Genomic DNA, 22,190 nt, shown 5'->3' with positions numbered 1-22,190 from the left:
GAGTCAACTGGAAAGAGGGAGCATGAATCAACCAGTCATCCAGATATGGATGTAGAAATATCCCCCGACACTGGACCAGGTCCACCAAAGGTGCCAATAGCTTGGTGAAGACCCGAAGAGCGGACTTCAGCCCGAATGGCAAAACCGCAAACTGGAAGTGAAAGCTGCCAATCGCAAAATGAAGAAACTGCTGATGAGTCCGAGCCATAGGAACGTGAAGGTAGGCGTCCTGCAAATCGATAGACATTATGAAGTCCCGGACCCCCACCAACGGGATGATGGACTGCAAAGTCACCATTTTGAAGTGTACGGTCCGAACCCAACCATTCACCCTCTTTAGGTCCAGAACCGTCCGGAATCCCCCTGACACCTTCTGGACCAGAAACAAAATGGAATAACATCCCAGTCCCCGCTGTGCCAGAGGGACCGGAACGATCGCCTTTTTCGACAGAAGATTCCGAACCCCCTCCAGAAGAGCCTCCCTCTTGGTCGGAGACTTGGGGATAGGAGTAAGGATGGTGCCCCAGTCGGGTGGAATGGCGACAAAGTCTATAAGATAGCCTCTTCTGATAATAGTCAATGCCCAGAGATCCCTTACATCCAGCCGCCAAGCTTCCAGGAAACACGACAGCTCCCGCCCACGGGACTTGCGGCTGAAACACAGTCCACGTCAGGACTTCCTCTTGAAGGCATCTGCTGGAGGCTTAGGACCAGCCAAGGCAGAATTTTTCCTGGGCCGGAACTGGCGTTGACGAGCAGAAAAGTTTTTAGAGGACTGGCGGGAAGACTGAAATGACACAGAGGAGGAAGGAGCCGGTTTCCAAAAACTGCGAGAACCAGAGGCAGACGCCTTGCTCCTGTAAGGCAGTGCATGTTTACGATCCTTGAAAGCCTTAGTTATCATACTATCCAGCTGGTCACCAAAGAGCATCTTGCCATCAAAGGGGATTTTAAGGAGCGAGGACTTCTCTGAAGAATCAGCTTTCCAGTCACGCATCCACAAATTCCGACGAGCCAAAACCAAGGAGCCAGAGGCCATGGCCGCAGACTGAAGCACATCCGAAGAGACGTCAGCCAAGAGCTTAGCCTGTTGCTCCATGTGGACAAGCAAGCCAGAGCAGTCCGTCTCCTCCTGAATAGCCGTGGCCAGTTTCCCAAAGTCAGAAACCAAGGACTGCGCGCATACGCAGAGTAGATGCCAGCTCGCAAAGACAAATTCCCAGCGGAAAAGGCCTTCTTCAGCGCACCATCCACCTTCTTATCCATGGCATCAGACCGAGAACAATCTTTAGGATTTATAGAAGTACGACTTTTAAGAGTGGCCAACATGCCATCCACCTTCACAGAGTGAGGAAGAGAAACCTCCCCCTCCTCCAGGGAATAAAGCTTCTGCAAAAAGCGAGGAACAGAGAGTTCCAGGTCCCGCCAATCCCCTGATATCAAGTCTTTGATGCAGCCATAAAATGGCATAGCGAGCGCCGGAGGCTTAACATATTGCAGAAAGATGTCATCAGACCCCACGGGAGCAGAAAAAGGAGAAAACCCCAAGTTCTCCCTGATGTGTCGGAGAATAGCAAGCACCACATCCCTACGTACAAACTTCCCCGAAGACGTAGAAGGCATGGTATTGTCCGAAGAAGAAGAAGAGTCCTCAGAGGGAGAGTCCACCGGACCCACCGCAGCATGAGAAGACCTGCGCTTTGCAGGAACTCTCGCCTCCAGAGCACGAGACACAGCAGCCTCAATCATGGACTGCACCTCAGAAGCAGACAGGAGGGTAGAAGAATCCATCAGACCCTGGGACCTGGTCCGACGAGCCGGGACAGGCACCTCATCATCAGAAGAGGAGGACAAAACCCTTAAGCGGTTGGAGGTCCGCTTAGCCATAATTAACTGACAGGGTAGAACAGTAGAGGCAAGCCTTAAATAATGTGTATCACAGAATTGGACCAATAGATTCAAAATACCAGGAGGCAACTAATAAAGCAGCAAGTAAAACGAGAAACCAATCAACAAAAGTCAAAAAGGGAATAAAAACGACCTCAAACGAGGCCCCTACTGTAAAGGAGCATCAGAAACAGCAAGCCGAGGATCACCGGCACATCCGACAGCCGCCACCTCCCATTCTGGCCTCCAGAACCGGAACTACAGCCCCAGCCACTCAGGGCCGGTGACTCCGTCACCCAGAACCCGTCCGCCCAGCTGCCGAGAAGTGCACCGCTACTCCAGCAACGCGGTGGGGAAGGCTTGTGCACACCAGGCCGGCGTCGCCAGACCCAGTAGGCAACAACAAGCGAGGGCGAAGCCCTCAGAACGAAGAACGACCGCAGCTCCGCAGAACGGCCAGCGCGTGGGACGCGCGTCTCACAATGGTGAGACAAGAAAAAAACAGGAGGTATGAGGGGGCTGGGGACTATTTATAGTCCTCACGTGACAAATCACGTGGGTATGGGTGTCTGGTTAGGCAGGGATGCCTCAATTTTGTAAGGAAGGGAAGCGAGGGAGGGACGATGAGGTAATGGATAATTCCTACTGTTATGAATACAAGACGTTCAGTGAATGTTCTAGTGTTCTTGAAATGTTGCAACAGCCAAGGTCTTTCTGCTTTAGTTCAGCTGGGTAGACGGTTCCTATTAAATTGTGTGAAATTATATTGAAAATGTTTATATTTTGTTCCAACATCTCCGGATGGCAGTAGCACGAAGGATTCTGGATGTTTTCTTAAAAACGAGATAGTGCTTCTGTGTTAATGAATTGACGTTTTTTCTTCTGATTTGTTAAAGAGTTGCTACGTATGATCATGCTATGATGAATCACAGTTTTAACCTATTTGTTATGCTAGAATTGTGTTTAAGAACCCCTTGATTCTGGGGGTGAGCTAGATTTTTTAGAAAGCTTTCATGTTCTATTAGTAATGCTGTCTGAACCTTTCTTATTTTGTTGCTCGTGTGAGATTTAGCATGGTTACAAATGTTTACCTTTTCTGTAATAACTCTGCAATTGAGGTTTCAAGGCATTTATTCTGTACCACTTGGTTTGATTTTGAGATGTAGGTATTAAAACCCTTTAACCTTTTCTCTTATCTAGAACCCAATTTTTGAGTCGTCCAAGTTACTTATTTGATACTCTGCTATACTGATGTTGGCAAGGGTGCCTCTTTGCTCTTTATTTCTGGTGGGAGAAACGCATGAGGTAAAATTTGGGTTTCTACATTTTGGTGTGTCATAATATATTAGGGTACGGTTTTTACTCCAACAGGGTTCACAAACTACATGCAGAGTTGTATGACTCTTCACTTCCTATACTTATGCGTGCAGAGTTCTCTGCACCCGGACACTCTTTAGCACATATAAGTATATGGAGTGCGGAATCTTAAAACTGTGCACAAAAGTTTGTGAATTGCACTTTGAAGTACTTTTTGTAGAACTACAAAACATATTACCAAGTTTAGTATGAAAATTCAGACCCAGAGTTTGTGAATATTGAAAAGTAGTACACTTAGTCAAAAGTGTAAATTACCTTTGTGAATCAGGCCTAATATGTTTTTTTCTATATGGCTTTTCAAGCTTTTGTGTAAATGGTTGCAGACAGATGCTGCAGAAAATTCACGATTTGTTTAGTCCGTCCTCTTGGCCAGTGTACAGTGCATGTTTCCTGCTTCTTGAAGGAAGTGACACAATATGCCCTTTGACTTATGATGTCATTATAGAGAGTGGCATCACGCAACTTCATTCATTGTGCTCTCGCTATCAGATTAGGCAAACTAAAGGGGAGATTTACTAAATTGTAGCACAAAGTAGCGCAGCAACCAAAGTGTGCTAGGGGTAGAGAGCAGCGCAGGGCCATATTTAGTAAATGTGGCCTGCTGCTGCTATCTTCCATTTCACTAGTGCACAAGTAGGCAGATAAAGGCCACACACTTGCCTTGTGTGTGTGACGCTTAGTAGGATTTTTGGTCAAAATTCTACCCTTTCTGTAAAAAAATTATATGCTTAAACAAACTTTAACCATTTTTCACATTGGATGTTTGCTGTACGGGGGTCCAATAAGGGCGAGGCAAGATGGCGGCCGCACCCGCGGCTGAGTGAGAGGTGGTGTGCGTGTGGTCCCTCTGGATGTTCGTCCTACCTGTGTCCGGAGCGGAGCAACACGCTGGCGGTCAGTTGCTGTGGCACATTTTGGAGTTCTGCAGTGAGGAGACGCCTGGAGACGCTGTGGAGACGCTAGGCGACGATTCTGTTCGAGTGTTACGAAAAGCTGAGGTAAAGTCTGGAGTTGCAGTGGAGCGAGCCTGCCGCACCTGGAGGCGGTGCCTGTCGACCATACCCGGACTTACCTGAAGCTACTTCAGAAATGTGGTGAGCTCAGGAGCCGTTTGGTGTCAGGCTCGGAGTGTGGTTAAAGAGAGCTGCTCTGCACGGAGATTCTCAGAAAGCACATTTGGAGTCAAAATTGCTGGCCAGAGGCACCCGGCTGTTATTCAGGTACTGTGCACGTGCTGCCCTGTTAGAGGGGACGTGTAATTGACGTGTAATTGAAAATCTGTGGTCTAACCGTCTAACCGTTACCTGTGCTGAAAGGAGTCTTAATGGCTGCAAAAGGAAGAGGAGCGAAAGCTAAGGCGGCCGCTGCGGCTGCAGCCATGAGCGGTAACGCGACTCCCAATGTCGTAAACTACGATTCAAGTTCTTCACGCACCCCCAAATTAAGTTGCGCTAATTCGACAGGGGTCCTATAGATACGGGGACAAAAGAGCGCATTGTACCCAATATCTTCAAGAAGAAGAATGTGCAAACCACCGCACAAATTGCTGCTACATCTTTAGGTTCAGGCACAGTTAGTAAAATTGCTGTGGGTATAAAAACTGAACAGAATTTACAGCAAAGTCCACAGTTGCAATTGCTGCCAGCATCAATACTAATATCTGGTGTATCTGGAGTGCCCGCAGAGGGGGATGTGGATGATGAGCTGGCTGAGCTCTGTCAGGTGGTGGGAGAGGTTAGAGTCTCACCTAAGTCAGTTATAAATCCCCAACAGACTCTTACAGATGCGGGACTAGCTACGCCTTCTGAGATTTGTGCTACTGCTGGGATTTCCAAGCCTTTTTGAAAGTCATCCCAAGTGAATAACAATCATCTCCTTAACAGTCAAGATAAAGAGATAAGAAAGGTCCTGGTGAATGACGGAGAGTCTGTCGGCTCTGGGGGCAATTCTATTGCAAGTCAGATGTATCTCTTATGTCTGAGAAAGAGTATGAGAAGGAAAATGAAAGTGAGAATGATAGCGATAGATTATCTCTCTGAGGTGACTGGGCGGATGATGGTAATATATCTCCTGAAGACGATATTCTAAGCTTAGATTCCTCCACTAATCATGTGGATCATGGTACAGTTCGTAAGGTGCTTGAACTGTTGAAATCGCTTCCTCTCATTAGCCCCAGCATGGTTGAACAACCCCAGTGTGATACGATGCCTGGGTCACAAGCTAAGCAAGTAGAAGTACCTGTCAATGATGAAACAGAAGGCGAGATTACACTTAAATCTATCTACAATCATCGATCTATAAAATTATTATGGTTCACAGAGACGAAACTTAGGCAGAAGGGTTTCGGACCCAGAGGGCGGTCCGTAAGTTACAATACGCAGTTCGTCGCATTGCCAAGTCATGTACAGAAGCTACTACCAGAGTACAGGAAGCAGAAGAGCGGATCTCCTCCGTTGAGGATGAGCTATCCAGGCAAAAACCCTCTATAACTACACTACAGAAAACCGGGCAGGATATTGACTGGAAACTCACCGACATAGAAAACCGAGCACGCAGAAATAATTTACGTGTTTTAGGTATACCGGAAGGTAGTGAGGGAAAAGACGCTCGACGATTTGTTGTGGAATTATTTACATCTGCCTTTCCAGATTTGAAGGACTGGAATTGGGAGAAGGAGAATATAAGAGCTCATCGGTTTCCATTTATGCAGAGACGTAATATAGAAGGCAGGGTCGAGAAACCAAGAGCAATCCTCATCCGTCTCCATAATTATCTCCTTCGTGAGATTCTGTATGATGTAGCCAACACGGCCTAGGAAAGGCAACGGCTGGGATTTTTTTGTACGCCTGGACTTTTGTCAGGTGACTGCGCAGCAACGGTGGCGCTTAAGACAACTGATATCACCCATCCAAGCTAAAGGAGGACAGGTGTTCCTATTAAACCCTGCCAAACTTAAGGTTATTTATAAGTTGAAAACAATATATTTTTTCTCTGAAATCAAGGCACAGGAATTTTTGGGCAATGTGAAGTAAAACATTTTTGGGGGGATTAATGTCCTGTAATTTAGCTGGGTTATTTTCCCTGTGCTGAATCTATTTGTCAGTAATACTTTGTTCATTATCTGTAGAGATTTAAGATTTGGTTAAAGAAAATAATTACATGGTGTAGGGTAATTATAGGTGGGGTGATGGGTTATAGATAGTAAGTAGGGCACAGGGTTTAGGACGGACACAGGGAGGGACTTGATCACTACACGACCACTCACCATCACTGAGGACTTAGTCCTTATGCCTCTGTTGGGGGTGTCTCTCAAGGGTGGGGGGTGGTTTGGGAGGGGAAGGGGGTGGGAGGGTGGGAAGGGGTTTGGTACTGGGAGCAAGGAAAAACAGTAAAAAAATCTTTTGTGCAATTCAAGCTCAATAGCTCGATGTCTTGGTATTTTTGTTATGATGCATTTATCTTTTCAGTGAGTATTATTTGCTGTGTGCCTTTTGGTGGTTGTTTATTTAGATGTGATGATGGGTAAAATTACTATTTGTCCGTGGAATGTGTGTGGCCTCAATGACAAAAGGGAAAGGTGTATAATGGCTCAAATATTGAAAACCATGAGAGTGGATGTATTATGCATCCAAGAAACTCATTTAGCTTGGAAGAACAGAAGCTAGTTAAAAGATTTAGTACTGGAATTAGTGGGTTGTTCTCAACAGGGCTCCATTATAAGAGGAGTAGCTTTTTTAAAGCGGTATGGGTTTGGGCAAACAAGCGAGTCAAAGAGGATCCATTGGGTCACTGGGTGATTATGGAACTATGATTGGATTGTACATTGTTGACTATTTGCTCTGTTTATGCGTCTAACGTTGACAATCCGGCCGTTTTTAATCAATTGAGCATTGAGTTAGCATTATGGCCCCCTACGTTAGTTTTGTGTGGGGATTTCAATCTACATCTGGATGGGACAAATGATACATCTAGTAATAGTATGTACATAGGTAGGAAGAACATTTTTTATAAAGCTATTAAAGGTATCATTGAGGAATTTGGATTAGTAGATGTGGGGTTTGTAAAGGGAGGGGGCTCTCTTGGGAGCACTTTTTTTTCTGTTCCACATCAGAAGTATTTTCGATTAGACTATTTTTTTGTGTCGGCTGGTCTCGTAAATACTGCAGCGAAACTTGGATTCAATATTATTCCTAAACTGATCTCGGATCACAATCCTATTACTCTTAGTATAGATATTAACTTTAGACAAGTTGTGAAGCCCTGGTCTTTCGAACGGAAGCTTCTGTATGACCCCCTTTATATTGAACATATGAGTAAATGGATCCCGGAGTTTTTTGAGAATAATAGAGGGTCAGCTTCTATTGGGATTATATTGGGCACGTTTAAATCAGGGGTTCGAGGGGAAACTTTAAGTTATTCAATAAAATAACTGCTGCTGGGACCGTTGTGGAGATTAAGCAAGCTATTGCCCGGAGTCACAGAGTGGGACCCATAATTAGACTAGGCACGGAGGCGAGAATTATCAGGTCCGGGGAGATTGAGTCCAAGAGCCGCTGAGGCGGGAATTGAACCCTGGTCCCGGGTCAGAACTCTGCATCAGGGTCTGCCGCTCTAACCATTGAGCCACGCTTCTCCACATCAGAGAAGGTGGAACAACATTACTTGGTAGGAAATAGAATTGTCCCTACTGTTATTGGCGTCGGGTAAAGCTGTGGGACCCGATGCTATTCCTCTTGAGTTTTTAAGGGTGTGTCGCCTTATTTTAAAACATGAGTTGATTATCTTGTTTACAGCTGCTCAAAAGGGAACGGCTCCACCATCGTGGCAAGATTCAATAATCATGTTTTTTTCTTAAAAAGGACAAATCTCCTCTGTCTCAGACTTCATTCCGTCCTATGTCATTGATCAATGCAGACAGTAAAGTCTACTCTAAGATCTTGGCTTTACGACTTGCTAGGATCATTACTCCATTAGTATCGAAGTACCAGCACAGGTTTATTCCCGCACGTTAAACAGCAGATCATATTCGCCGTTTGATTACTTTTTTAGATTGTGCTCAAGCAACCAGCTCAAATATCGGCGACACCCTGTTGGATGCTGAGAAAGCACTCGACAGGGTGGCCTGGGCATATTTGTGGTACATCTTCTCTAGTAAGGGACTTGGTCCAGGTATCCTAACTGCATTAAGGACTATGTATGATGCCCCCAGGCATCGATTCGCCTAAATACGGAAACTTCGGCCCCTTTTGCAATTGCCCGTGGCACGCGACAGGGGTGCCCATGTTCCCCCCTACTTTTTGCACTATATATTGATCCCTTTGTTAATCGTCCTAATTTGGAAGAAAAAATAAAACCAATTTATTTATCCCACACAAACTACAGAGCGTTAGCGTACGCCGACGATATCTTGGTCTTTACAACAGATATTGAAGCCGCGCTGCCAGCCATTAATGATCTAGCTGTACAGTTAGGGCTCTTCTTAGGGTATAAACTTAATCTCACAAAGACTAAAGTTTTATATTCTGAGGATGACCCTCCTGCTGATATTCCACTTGCCTCGGAAGTCACCTATCTCGGAATTAAGATCTCTCTCCCTATCTCTAATATCCCTGAATTGAATTTTAATCCAACACTGGCTAAAATTAACTCTCTATTAAAAAGATTAGACCATCTTCATTTATCTTTACATGGGAGAGTTAACGTGTTAAAAATGTTAATTAAGAGAGTAAATACCATATCACGACTTTGTGCAACTTTGTGTCCCTTTCTGTTACTTTGCTGTGGAGCAAGATTTTTATAAATCTTCTCCTGGGTTTATGTGTCCTTGACTGGTAAATATTGTATGGTGTGTGCTGTGCACACAAGGCATCATAACAGGATGTGAAATTCAAGCAGGCTAACCTGTTGTGTGCTGCTCTTGGTCGGTACTTTGACTGCTATGCGCGGCACAGTGCTGTACAGAGAGGGTAACTTCACTGGTACTGTTGATGGAGAGTACTCTGAGTAGAGACTATTTCACAGAAAGTGTATTTCGATTGGTTTGGTGGTATGATCTGCATCACAATATGCCACTTCCTTTGGTGTAACAGTTATGCTAATAGTTAAAAAAAACCCTGCCTCTCCTAATTTAAAGGAGGAGTCGGGACTGGTGGCTCACAAAAGTCGAAGCAATAAATAAAGATGCATATAAATTCTGTATTTACCTTGTCACATTTACTGCACTTCAAAGACAGAGGTCAAATGTCAGACTGTGTCTTCTGACAAGTTGCTGCTTGTTTGTTTAACGTGGCAATTGGTGTTTACAAATTCCTCTGATTTTGCAGTCCGAGAAAGAAATGTGTGGCATCCAAGGATGGTGCAGCATAGGCTGGAATATAATTTTTATAAGAGGAATGTTTGCGGGGAGGCGTTAGAAAGACTTGAAGAGTGGGGGAGCTGGAATAATTTGGATGGCTGGGACATTTCTCCAAAAGCAGGCATCTCCAACGAATAGCTTGTGAGCTACCAGTAGCTCTCCAGGTGTCTGTGATTACTCGTAGTATTAGCCTGGTGCCAGGGAGATTGCAACTATGGCTTTTATGATATACCCATATAGAGGCATTTCAAATCGATAATATTTTTTACTTTACTGATGGCACCCTTCTTAATGTACTGACGTTATCACTGTTGGCAACCTTAGAAGGGATGGTCACCATCACATCACAAGTATTAGTAGCGCGGGATGATTTTCATTTAAGAAAAGTAGATCTTATTTCAGAAAAGGTTAGTGACCTCTATCCTAAAGATTCATGATCATGATGTTTTACTCGTGTGGATTTCTTCATTCAAGAGAACTGCTAGTTTCAAACTAGCAACGAGGATGGGATAAGAACCAATGGACAGCCAACCAATGGTTTAGCACTGTGAACCATTGAGCGGAGTCAGAGATTGCATGCAGTTTGCTCTCAGTGGCAAAGTTTGTAAAACTCGAGTGCAACCGATGGTGGTTAGGAATTTACCGAATCCACCCTAAGAAGATGTAGCTTTAGATATTATTAGACCCACACATGGTAAGGGAAGGCAATACATGTGGTAGATGTGGTAGTTCTTATAGATATGTTTTCTTGGTGACTGTAAGTCTCTGAGTGGAACTGAAACAAAGAATGCGATTGAGTGTTTGGAGATGGTCTTTGGCAGGGAGGGCATACCTGATATGTTGTTGACAAGTAATAATGTGCAATAGGACTACAAAGAGATGGAGACATTCTTGACAAAACATTGAATAAAACACACAACATCCTAGAGCCAATGGGATGGTAGAACAATTCAATAGAGTAATTAAATAATCCATTCATATGGCATAAGAAAAGGATAAGGATTGGATGGAAGATGTGAGAAAAAAGGTTTTTGTGCATAGGCAAAAATCACATTCTTGCACTGGTTTGAATTATTTAGAGATAGGTTGTCCAAAACAGTGATGTCTCCATCATGGGTGAATACAACCCAGGAAGGTGGAGTTCGGAGTGATTGGCGAAAGAAGGAGTATGTGTATGTGTGTATGAATCCAGAGAAAGCAGTAAGCTTTACCGGCCCTAAAGCCAAGGGCCAGCTACATCCTTCCTGCCAATCAACAAATACAAGAAAGCCTAATGGGGGACATTTCTTCCATCAGATCACACCAATGCTCATAAATCTGAAGCCCTGATGAGAGCCCCTGAAGGCTTCCTGGGTCTCGAAATGCGTCAGCACTTCATTTAATGCTGAGGAACCTGAAGGAATATATTTATATACTAGCAGCCCGTCCCGATGTTGTCTGGGTATGAATTGCTGCCGGCCAGTAGTATATTGTTTTGTAGGATTTCGTTTTGATAGCATGTCTTATCTGTGGCAGGCCTGTGAAATGCTCCGATTCACAGTGCACTGCTGATGCACTTAAGAGTTCGCGTTCAGTAGTGTGTGAACTCGAGCTTCCCTACTTTATTTTTCCTTGCAATATTATATAGAGCGAACTCGACAACATGGCATGAGCACAATTTACATTACAGAAGAACACATTCATTTGTGGTAGGCACGGGGAGATAACGCGATTTGCCTGGAATCACAGGATGTTGAGCTGATGCCGAAATTCGAATGTAGCTCCCAAGCTCTAAAGTTCGCAATTCTAGAACTTGTGACGGGAGGTGTGTCTAAAAGTGTATGTCGGTGCTGGCCATCAATAAGAGAGACCTGTGCATTTTTCAAATGGGTGGTGAAAAAATATGAGTATGTTGCTGGAGATGTGGGCCGCCGTGCCACCAATGTACTTACCGGGGGAGGGTAAACACTCATTATTCCGCAACTTTCTTTCCGCATACCATCACTCCGCATACTTTCATTATGAAAGTACCATGACTCCGCAATGCCATTATAACGCATGGCATTACATTTTATAAGCTTTTACCGCGCATACATTTACAACGAAATTCGTTGTAAATGCATGAATGGTAAAAGCATGTTTTTTTTAAAATGTTTTGAAAAAGGTAAGTATGGGTATAGGGGTATATGTTTTGGGGTACTGAGGTATATGTTTTGGGGTGTTTGGGTATTTTAAGGGTTCAGATATAGTTTTGGGTTATGGGGTACAGGGGTAGTTTTAGGGTTTAGGGATAGGTATGGGTTTTGGGGTACAGGGTTATTTTTAGGGTTCAGGGCTAGGTTTGGGTTTTGGGGTACAGGGGTATTTTTAGGGTTCAGGGCTAGGTTTGGGTTTTGGGGTACAGGGGTATTTTAGGGTTCAGGGGTAGGTTTGGGTTTTGGGGTACAGGGTTATTTTAAGGGTTCAGGGCTAGGTTTGGGTTTTGGGGTACAGGGGTATTTTTAGGGTTCAGGGCTAGGTTTGGGTTTTGGGGTACAGGGGTATGTTAAGGGTTCAGGGCTAGGTTTGGGTTTTGGGGTACAGAGGTATTTTAGGGTTCAGGGGTAGGTTTGAGTTTTGGGGTACAGGGGTATTTTTAGGGTTCAGGGGTATGTTTGGGTTTTGAGGTACAGGGGTATTTATAGGGTTCAGGGCTAGGTTTGGATTTTAAGGTACAGGGGTATTTTTAGGGTTTAGGGATAGGTTTGGGTTTTGGGGTACATGGTATATTTATAGGGTTAAGATGGTTAGTGTTTACGGGTGTTGGGGTATTTTAAGGAGTAAGGGTGGGTTATGATTATGGGGTGCAGAGGTATTTAAAGAGAACAGGGTGGGATTAGTTTTTAGGGTGTAAAGGGTAATAAAATAAAATAATAAATACAAGTAATATAAATAATGCAATTTAAAAGAATAAATGTTTAAATTAAATTTAAAAAAATGTGTATATATATATATACTAGCAGCCCGTCCTGACGTTGTCCGGGGACAATCAGGCTTGCTCCCTGACACTGTGGCGACGCAAACGACTTTTGTCTGTGCGCTGCAAAACCAAACCCCGTTCATAACCTGCCATGGCGACTCAACCCCCAGTACAGAAAGGCAGATGTACCCATTACACACGCCCCGCTGCAGTCTGCCAAAGTTTACCGCTCAGCCCGCTCCAGTCCACCTTAGTTCACCGCAGTTGCCCAAACACAGGCCCCAACCACCTCCTCTGCCCAAGTTCACTGCCACCTTCAGTGCCCCCAATCAGCCACACACGCCATGCTCCCTAACACTTTTGCCACGCATCCGACGCTGCAAACGATCTTTCTCTGTGCGCTGCAAAAGCAAACCCCGTTCATAACCTGCCATGGAGACTCAACCCCCACTACACAAAGCCAGTATGTACCCATTCCACACGGGCTGCAGTCCGCCAAAGTTTACCCATCAGCCCGCTCCAGTCCGCCTTAGTTCACCGCTCCTCCCCGCGCTTGACGTACCTCAGCCTGCTCCTGACGTACCTCAGCCTGCTCCAGTCTGGCAAAGTTCTCCGCTCCTCCCCGCGCTCCGCCAAAGTTTACCGGTCAGTCCGCCTTAGTTCACCGCTCCTCCCCGCGCTTGACGTACCTCAGCCCGCTCCAGTCTGGCAAAGTTCTCCGCTCCTCCCCGCACTGATCTCCGCCGCTCCTCCTCACGCTCCAGTAAGCCGCTCCTTCCCGCGCTCCAGATGTCAGCACGCCGGTCGCGGCTGGCGCTGCTTTCAAGGGACTACTTTTTTTTTATCTTTTATTTTTTAAACAACGTATATATTTTATTTTAATATAGCCTATGTCCATCTGCACACCCTGAAAATTACAATGATGTATCAGGTGTTTGAATTGGCGCTGTGGTTCCCGAGTTTATCCGCCTCAAAGGTTCACAGTTCTTACTTTATAATAGTAGTATAGATATATATATAAATACACATATATACAAACATATATTTGATGTTTTAATAATGTACTTTTACAGTGTATATGACTTTACCACACATGCATTTGCGTTATAATGGCATGTGTGATAAGGTCATATGCGTTGTAAAAGTTTTAGAAATGATGTCATTGCTGAGTAATAGTCCCGCGTTATAAAAATTGCGGAGTGATGGTATGCGGGATGTTGGTTTGTGGAATATCATCACATATTACCGGGGAGGGATAGTCCCTTTCTTGCTATTTCCGTGAAGGCGGGCCTTGAGTCCGGATTTGCGTGGCGCGAGGCCTGTATGCAACAGACGTGGAAAATCTCCAGTGTGCGCTTCAGGCGTCACCGCAAGTTAAGGCGAGATTTCATTTCCTGCACAATGGCCCCTGTTTGCGCTCCTTTCGGCCCTTGAGAATAGCGCCATGCCTGACCTCCATACAGTAAAGCATGTGCACGTCACTGGGAGCGCGGGGCAAGCACCCCCCGGAGCTGGAATGTACAGAACCTGGGAAGAAAAAACAATGAAATATTGGGCACAACGCTCGCTTTTTTTTCTGTAATACCGCGCCCCGCACACGCCCACACCCCCGGCACACGCCCACAGCACACAATATGAGACATGGCATGAAGGGCGGAACGTTCCACACGCCCCCAGCATTTGTCACGCCCCAGCACACGCCCACAGCACAACGCAGACACGCCCACAAGGGACTACTTTGCTGGCACGGTTCTTTTACCTTTTATATGTATATGGTGGGCGTCTGCATAGCCTATGTCCTTCTGCTGCAACTGCCCTGTCCAACGCTGTATTGGGTGTTGTGATTGGTGCTGTGGTTCCTGAGATTACACACCTCAAAGGTTTGGGCTCTCTCTTTATTATATTAGTATAGATAGTTTGAGGGATTGGTATTTAAAGTAGTATCCCTACCTGGTTGCATACATTGTTCCCTGTGTTTGATAGTCCTTTTCCCAATTTAAAAGAAATGTTGAAGGGAAAACGGTCTATCAATTGTTGAATTACTATTGGTGGATGATTTCATTTATGTGTCTTTGTGGTATATGCTGTATGTTACAAATATATGTAAATTGTTTTGATTATTGTATGTTTCTATGAAATTAATAGGAAGTGTTCCTATTCATACATTTATGAATGTACATAAATACAAGAAAAGTTTTCTAAAAATAAAAAAAAGTTAAATAAATAACCAGATTATATGGAATTCGTATCTTGTGATCTTTGTCGAAAGTAAGCAGCATAAAAGACTGAAGATAACCAGGTCCTAATTCTTTTTCACATTTATTTGGCCCTATCTTGTATCTGTCCATTTGGGCCTAAACCCCTTAGTGCTAAACTTTCTAAAAGTGGCATTTTCAAAATCTTAATTTAAAATCCGACTTCACCATAAGTTAGGATTTGTCATTACAATTCCAAAGACACCAAATATGAACTGGTTACCTATTACCATTTTAAAGCTTATCTATTCTACTATTATAAAGTAAGAACTGTGAACCTTTGAGGCGGGTAAACTCGGGAACCACAGCGCAAATTCAAACACCCGATACATCATTGTAATTGTCGGGGTGTGCAGATGGACATAGGCTATATTAAAATAAAATATATACGTTGTTTAAAAAATTAAAGATGAAAAAATATAGTCCCTTGAAAGTAGCGCCGGCCGCGACCTGCGTGCTGACATCAGGAGCGCGTGGAGGAGCGGCGTACAGGAGCGCGAGGAGGAGCGGCGGAGATCAGCACGGGGAGGAGCGGAGAACTTTGCCAGACTGGAGCGGGCTGAGGTACGTCAAGCGCGGGGAGGAGCGGTGAACTAAGGCGGACTGACCGGTAAACTTTGGCAGAGCGCGGGGAGGAGTGGAGAACTTTGCCAGACTGGAGCAGGCTGAGGTACGTCAGGAGCAGGCTGAGGTACGTCAAGCGCGGGGAGGAGCGGTGAACTAAGGCGGACTGGAGCGGGCTGACGGGTAAACTTTGGTGGACTGCAGCCCTGTGTGGAATGGGTACATACTGGTTTTGTGTAGTGGGGGTTGAGTCACCATGGCAGGTTATGAACGGGGTTTGCTTTTGCAGCGCACAGAGAAAGGTCGTTTGCAGCATCGGATGCGTGGCAAAAGTGTTAGGGAGCATGGCGTGTGTGGCTGATTGGGGGCACTGAAGGTGGCAGTGAACTTGGGCTCAGGAGGTGGTTGGGGCCTGGGTTTGGGCGACTGCAGTGAACTAAGGTGGACTGGAGCGGGCTGAGCGGTAAACTTTGGCAGACTGCAGCGGGGCGTGTGTAATGGGTACATACTGCCTTTCTGTACTGGGGGTTGAGTCGCCATGGCAGGTTATGAACGGAGTTTGGTTTTGCAGCGCACAGACAAAGGTCGTTTGCGTCGCCACAGTGTTAGGGAGCAAGCCTGATTGCCCCCGGACAACGGCAGGACGGGCTGCTAGTTAAATTAATAAGGTAACTCCACTGTTATCCAATGGGAGAGGTAGGCCTTGCTGTAGTGAAAAATGAATGCAAGAGTTTTTCTTTACCAGGACATGTAAAACTTAACAGTTCATGTGCTTCGTTTTAATTACACTGTACCCTGCCCTCAAGGCTGACTTATGTGTATTAAAAAAGAAGGTTTAGGCCTGGAAAAAAGTTTCCTTTGCCAAGTTGATATGGCAGTTTAAAACTGCACAATCAGGCAGAAGTGACAGGCCTGAGATATGTTTAAAGGGCTTCTTAAGTGGGTGGTACAATCAGTGTTGCAGGCCTGCTAGTAGCATTTAATTTACAGACCCTGGGCACAATTAGTGCCACTTTACTAGCGAATTACAAGTAAATTAAATATGCCAATTGGGTGTAAGCCAATTCTGCCATGTTTTAAGGAGAGAGCAAAAGCATGTTAGCACTGTTAGCATTGGTGAAGTGCACAGATTCCTAAACCCAGCAGAATCAAAGCCGGCAAACAGATGGGTTGAAGGCAACAAATTAGGAGAAAAACCATGCCAAGGATGTCAGGTTCAATATGTGTCCTGTTCCCCTCCAGCTGAAAATGAGGAAAACTAACCACCTCTTGTCAGTTCTCTTCACTAAGGCGGAAAAGCCTGCAGAGACCATCAGCAATGGTGTGGTCTGTTCAAGGACAGTGTTCCACCATAAAGTCAATTACCTGCAGGGAGATAAACCATGTCAACAGTATGGTATTCTCACTCCCCTTCTGCATTAGCCATCTGAGGGTTCTGTATTCTGTCTGAGCCCGTAAGTTAGCACACAATAGGTATGGCCTCAGCCTCTTTAGTGCTCCTACCACTACAAAGGCTTTCCTCTCTATTGCACCCCAGGGAAATACCTTCCTACTGATGAAGGCTATAGGTTGATCCAGGCCCTCTTTGTTCAGCTGTGAGAGCACAGTCCCTATGCCATTCTCTTAGGCGTCCATCTGGAAAATAAATTCTTTGGAGTAGTCAGGTGTCTTGAGTACTGGTGCAAGGCTCGTGGCCTCCTACAGGGTAGAAAAAGTGTTCTTGCATGCTTCCTTCCAGATCACCTGTCGGGGCTGCTTCTTAGAAGTCAGCTCTCTCACAGATGCATCACTGTGGCCACAGCCCTTGACTAATGTCCTGTAACAGCCAGTGAGGCATAAGAAGGCTTGAATCTCTGTCGGGGTCTTGTGTAGCTCCTAAACCAAAATGATTTCAATCTTGGCCCGGAGGGGCTGCACCTTGCCTCCTCCTACTTGGTGCCCCAAGTACACCACTGAACCCTGCCATAACTGGCCCTTACTAGCCTTGATAGTCAGGCCTGTCCTCTGCAGAGCCTGAAGAACTTCCTGAGGTGGCATATGTGGTCTTCCCAACTAGATCTGAAGACAGCAATGTTGTCTAGAAAGGCGGAACTGAAATTCTCCAAACCAGCCAGGACCTGATTGACCAACCTCTGGAAGGTGGCAGGGGTGTTCTTCAACACAAAGGGCATTACCCAGAACTGGAAGTGCCCTTCTTGGGTAGAGAATGCAGATCTCTCTTGGCCCTCTCGAACAAGACAATATGCCAGGACCCAGATGTTAATTTAAATGTGCTGAGGAATTGGGCAGCTCCTACGCGATTTATGAGCTCATCGGCTCTGGAGATGGGTATGCGTCAGTCTTAGTGACCGCACTGAGTCCCTGGTAATACACACCGAACCTAAGTTCTGGGATGACACCTGGATGAGAAGCCTTGGGGACCAACACCACTGGCCAGGACCAAGGGCTGTTGAAAGGCCCAGTAACCCCTAACACTATCATTTTGGAGTTATCCTCCTTAATGCTGGCTCCTTCCTTGTTAGACAGCCTGGAGATCTTACTCTTCACAGGCATGTTGTCCCCAGTATCAATACTATGTGTGCACCAAGTATTGAGTCCTGGGGTAAGGGCTAAGAGAGAGGCAAACTACCCCAACAACTGGCAGCATTCTCTGCTGTCTAGGGTCAGGGTAGAGCAGAGACTGATATCCTCCACTGATCCATCCCTCTACATGGACGAAAGAAGGTCAGGGAGTGTTCACTCTCCTCCTCCACTCCATCGTCTGTGTCCAGGGCATGGCAACCTTAGACCTCTCAAAGTGGGTGTTGAGGCATGTCACATGCAGGAGTCTTAAAGGGTTCTTTAAAATCATAAGGTTAACCAGGTAGGTGGCCTCACTCTTGCACTCTTTCACCCCATAGGGTCCAGACCAGTGGTCCTTGGACTCCACGGGCTCCTTAACCCAAGCATTATGGCCAGGCTGAAACTCAACCAGAGTGGCCTTCTGGTCATATCAGTGTTTCATGACCTCCTGTCTGGCTTTTAGATTATCTTTGGCTTCCTTCTAGAAGCGCTTCACCTGAGCACGGAGTGCCAGCTTGTAGCTGACCACATCCTGGGGAGCCTTCTTGGGAGCTTGCTCCAAGCCCTCCTTCACGGTATGAGAGGACCTCTCAAAGGATGTCTGTACAGAATTAAATAGGGGCTGAAGCCAACCACCTTCTGTGGTATCTCCCTGTAAGCAAAAAGAAGGCATGACAGGAGGATGTCTTACTTCCAGTCAAGGGCTCTCATAGGCCCATAATCATGCCTTTGAGGGTCTTAATAAACCTCTCCACTAGCCTGTTTGTTTGAGGGTGGTAAGGAGTGGAGAACTTGTAGGGTACCCCACACTCCTTCTACATGTGTTTCATATAGTCTAAAATGAAGTTGGCACCAAGGTCAGATATCAACTCCTTGGAGAACCCCACACAGTTAAATATCCCCATCAATGCCCTAGTCACTGTCCTCAGAGGAATGGCCTCCGGGTACTGAGTGAAATGGTCCACCAAGACAAGGATGAACATGTTTCCAAGGGTCGTCTTGGGGTCCACAGGTCCAACAATAGTGATGCCCACCCATTCAAATGGAGTACCAATAATAGGGACTGGCTGCAGGGGAGCTTTGCTCTTTCCTCCTGTGTTACTACTGGCCTGGCAGGTAGCTCAGGACCTACAGAACGCATCTGCGGTCTCCTTATCTTGAGCCAATAAAAGTAGGTGACACACTTTTCAAAGGTCTTGTCCTACCCTAGATGACCTGCTAAGGGTACATCTTGAGTCCGCTCCAGTAGGAAGGCCCTGTAGAACTGGGGGAACACCAAAACATGGGCTGCACCAGGCTCAGGAACCTTAAGCTTACAGGTGACTGTTCTCCCAGTAAATCAGGTGATCACCAGCGGTTTAGTCAGCTGCCTGGGCCTCGGCTTTCCACTGTAGGCCCTCAAGAGTAGGGCACTCCACCTGACCCTTGCAGAACTACTCCCTGGTGGGACCTCCTCCCTTCTGCAAGTTTTTCAGCTCGGGCAGGTTCTCCAAGGTGGCAATGTCCTTCCCTTTAAGCTCTGGGGCATCTTCCTCAGGCTCAGTTTCCTCCGTGGCAGTTTCAGGAGTGGCTTTTCTTTGTCTCATGCCCTTCCTCTTTGCATGTACCCGGGCCATTTTTCCAGGCTCCAAGTCCTACCCTCTTAGAGGCCATGAATGGTTTGGTCAGGCACACCCTATTGGTCAATGCCAACATCTCCAACTGTGACCTGAGCTCTACATCCATCCAAATCGGGTGCTCTAGGTCATTGCCAAGCAGAAAATCCGCAAGCATGGATGGACTCACAGCTACCGTCACGAAACCTGAGACCCCCTCCCCAACTCAAAAAGGAACCAGATCCACTGGGCTGTGACTCTCATGGTTGTTGGCTACATTAACCTGGTGGAATGCATTAGGGACTACCTGCTCTGAGGTTACCAGATGGCAGTTGTCATGCTGGATCCAGTGTCTCTCAGAATCTCCACCATCTGTCCATTGATGGTGACCATCTGCATGTATTTCTTAGTTTTCCTAGGCAGGTGAGTTATCTGCACCATCTCTCCGTCACACATGGACACTGCCTACGCAATTCCCCACATTTTCTGGGGCAATCTGCTCCCCATTCGCTACATTAATCAACCCCGGCGTCTGCCCACCAATGGGGGGTGTGCTCTCTTGGACACTAGGCAACCCCCTTGAAGTGCCCAATCTGTTCACACACTCATAGTACTTAAGAGGTCCCTTCACTGAGGAGTTACTGTCAGGGAACCATTTCTTCTTCTGTTCAGGTGGGGATTGGTAGTCCTGACCCTTTGAGCTAATTTGGGACCTTTATAGAACTCACTGTTTTTATGATTGTCTCCCCTTCCTTCTTCTGGTGGGGATCCTACCCCACTTGTGACCCCCCCCTCAGATACCTTCCTATGGACCCCGATGAAGAGCCACCTTTCGGAGTATTCCCTTCCTAGTGGTACTCTAAGCTGGAAGTCCCTTCTCTTTGCAGAACTTTAAGCTGGCCACAGTGCAAGCATCCATGTAGGGCAGTGCAAATTCTATCCTTGCAGGTGTGATTTCAGAGCCGACAGTCAAAAGGAGAATGGAAAAAAAACAAAATAAGCCAATCGAGGAGAAGTTAAAAACTCGATATGATCTTATTTATGCAATGGTAGTGTAACACAGGATTACTGTATGGCACATCACAAACACAAGTCTTAATCCTCACCGCTGACCCCAATGTGAAACATTGGGTTGTTGGTTGACTGGGGTGCAAGCCCTGGTCAAGAAGCAACCACAAATCTTGTCAGGGTGAGGCACAAGCCAACACTAAATTAACCTGTGCTCAACCCTCTAGTAGCTTGGCATAGAGCATTCAGGCTTCACTTAGAGGCAATCTGTAAAATACTTGTGCAACACTTCAAGCAGTAATAAAGTGAAAACCACCACACAAAAAGCATCCCACACCAACTTAGAAAAATAGTTATTTTTAATAAATAAAGCAAGACTAATGCAAAAAAATACAATCAGTAGATACAGAGATCTACAATTTTAAAGATTTTAGTGAAAATAGTGCCGAGAAGCACAAAGTGCCAACTGTGGGTATCTGGTCACGCCAGACAGGGAGAAAGTCACAAGTTCAGGCTGACCGCATTGGCCTGCAAACCAACTACAGGGACATAGTTAGGCCCCCTGAACAAAGAAGATTAAGACCTGGATTGCGCTGTGTTGCGGGGATCCACATTGAAGAGGCATTGGGCAGTGGAAGCGATGCGTTGGTTCTGAGATCTGGTGATGCTCTGGTGAAAGGGCCTGCTTTGTCATTGTTGATTCCATCAATGAGGGTTTGCAGGGCAAAATCCAAGGCTGACGATGCTTCACACAATCGGGGCCATGCATTGGTTCCGAGTAGCTGCGAGGCCGCAATGCAGAGTCCGGCAGGATCCTCAAGGCTGCCATTGATGAAGGATGTGAGGGCCTGTTCTGAGAAGCAGAGGAACAGAGGCAGTTCTGAAGAGGCTGTGGGCTGAGATGCTATACAGGTCTTTATGACATTGCAGATCCACGTGGCAGTGAAGCATCGGTTCGGAAGTAGTACACAGCTATTCAACTGTAAGTAGGGCGGTGCCCAGCTCCGCCACCCATCCTGCAAGAGATGGCCCATCCAGGCACACATATGCTCTCTAATGTGCATGGCTGTCTACGAGGAATTCACAAAACCCAACTGTCAGATACACCCAGTTATGAGACCCACAGACAGGCTCCAGGCACTAAATGGCTAAGGCAGGAAAATGGCAACTTTCCAAAGTGGCATTTTCAAAAATGTCATTTAGAACTGACTTCCTCATAAGTTGGGATTTTTCATTTAACTTCCAAAGACATCAAACATGAACTGGTCACCTGGCCCCATTTGGAAATTACAACCTATCTCATCCAATAAGGTAACTCCAAAGTTAGCCTATGGGAGAAGTAGGCCTTGCAGTAGTGAAAAACTAATTTAAGAGTTTTTCACTGCCAGGACATGTAAAGTTTAAAAGTGCATATCCTACTTATTAAATACACTGCACCCTTCACTCAGTGCTGTCCAGGGCCTATCCTAAGAGTGACCTTTATGTATAAAAAAGGAAGGTTTGGGCTTGGCAAAAGGTTCACTTTGCCAAGCCGACATAGGACTTTAAAAATGCATGCACAGTTGCAGTGGCAGACCTGAAAAATGTTTAAAGGGCTAGTTAAGTGGTGTGGTGTGGTGCAGCAGCTAGAGCGGCTAACTCTGGAGCAC

At 45.9% G+C, this 22,190-nt stretch overlaps 1 protein-coding gene across 1 annotated transcript in view; it reads left to right on the top strand.

Annotated features, from left to right (window-relative positions):
• Positions 1-4,115: 4,115 nt before the first annotated feature.
• The window catches only part of LOC147706992 (opsin-5-like), a 170,299-nt gene continuing 152,224 nt past the window's right edge, over positions 4,116-22,190 (top strand). The window contains exons 1-2 of the mRNA XM_086925614.1: positions 4,116-4,262; positions 18,402-18,513. Of these exons, the coding sequence (XP_086781740.1) occupies positions 4,116-4,262; positions 18,402-18,513 (259 nt within the window). The remainder of the gene's footprint in view (positions 4,263-18,401; positions 18,514-22,190) is intronic.

This window comes from Lissotriton vulgaris, chromosome 6, assembly GCF_964263255.1.
Source record: "Lissotriton vulgaris chromosome 6, aLisVul1.2, whole genome shotgun sequence".
Classification (NCBI taxonomy): Eukaryota; Metazoa; Chordata; class Amphibia; order Caudata; family Salamandridae; genus Lissotriton; species Lissotriton vulgaris.
This window is presented reverse-complemented; position numbering and strand designations above follow the sequence as displayed.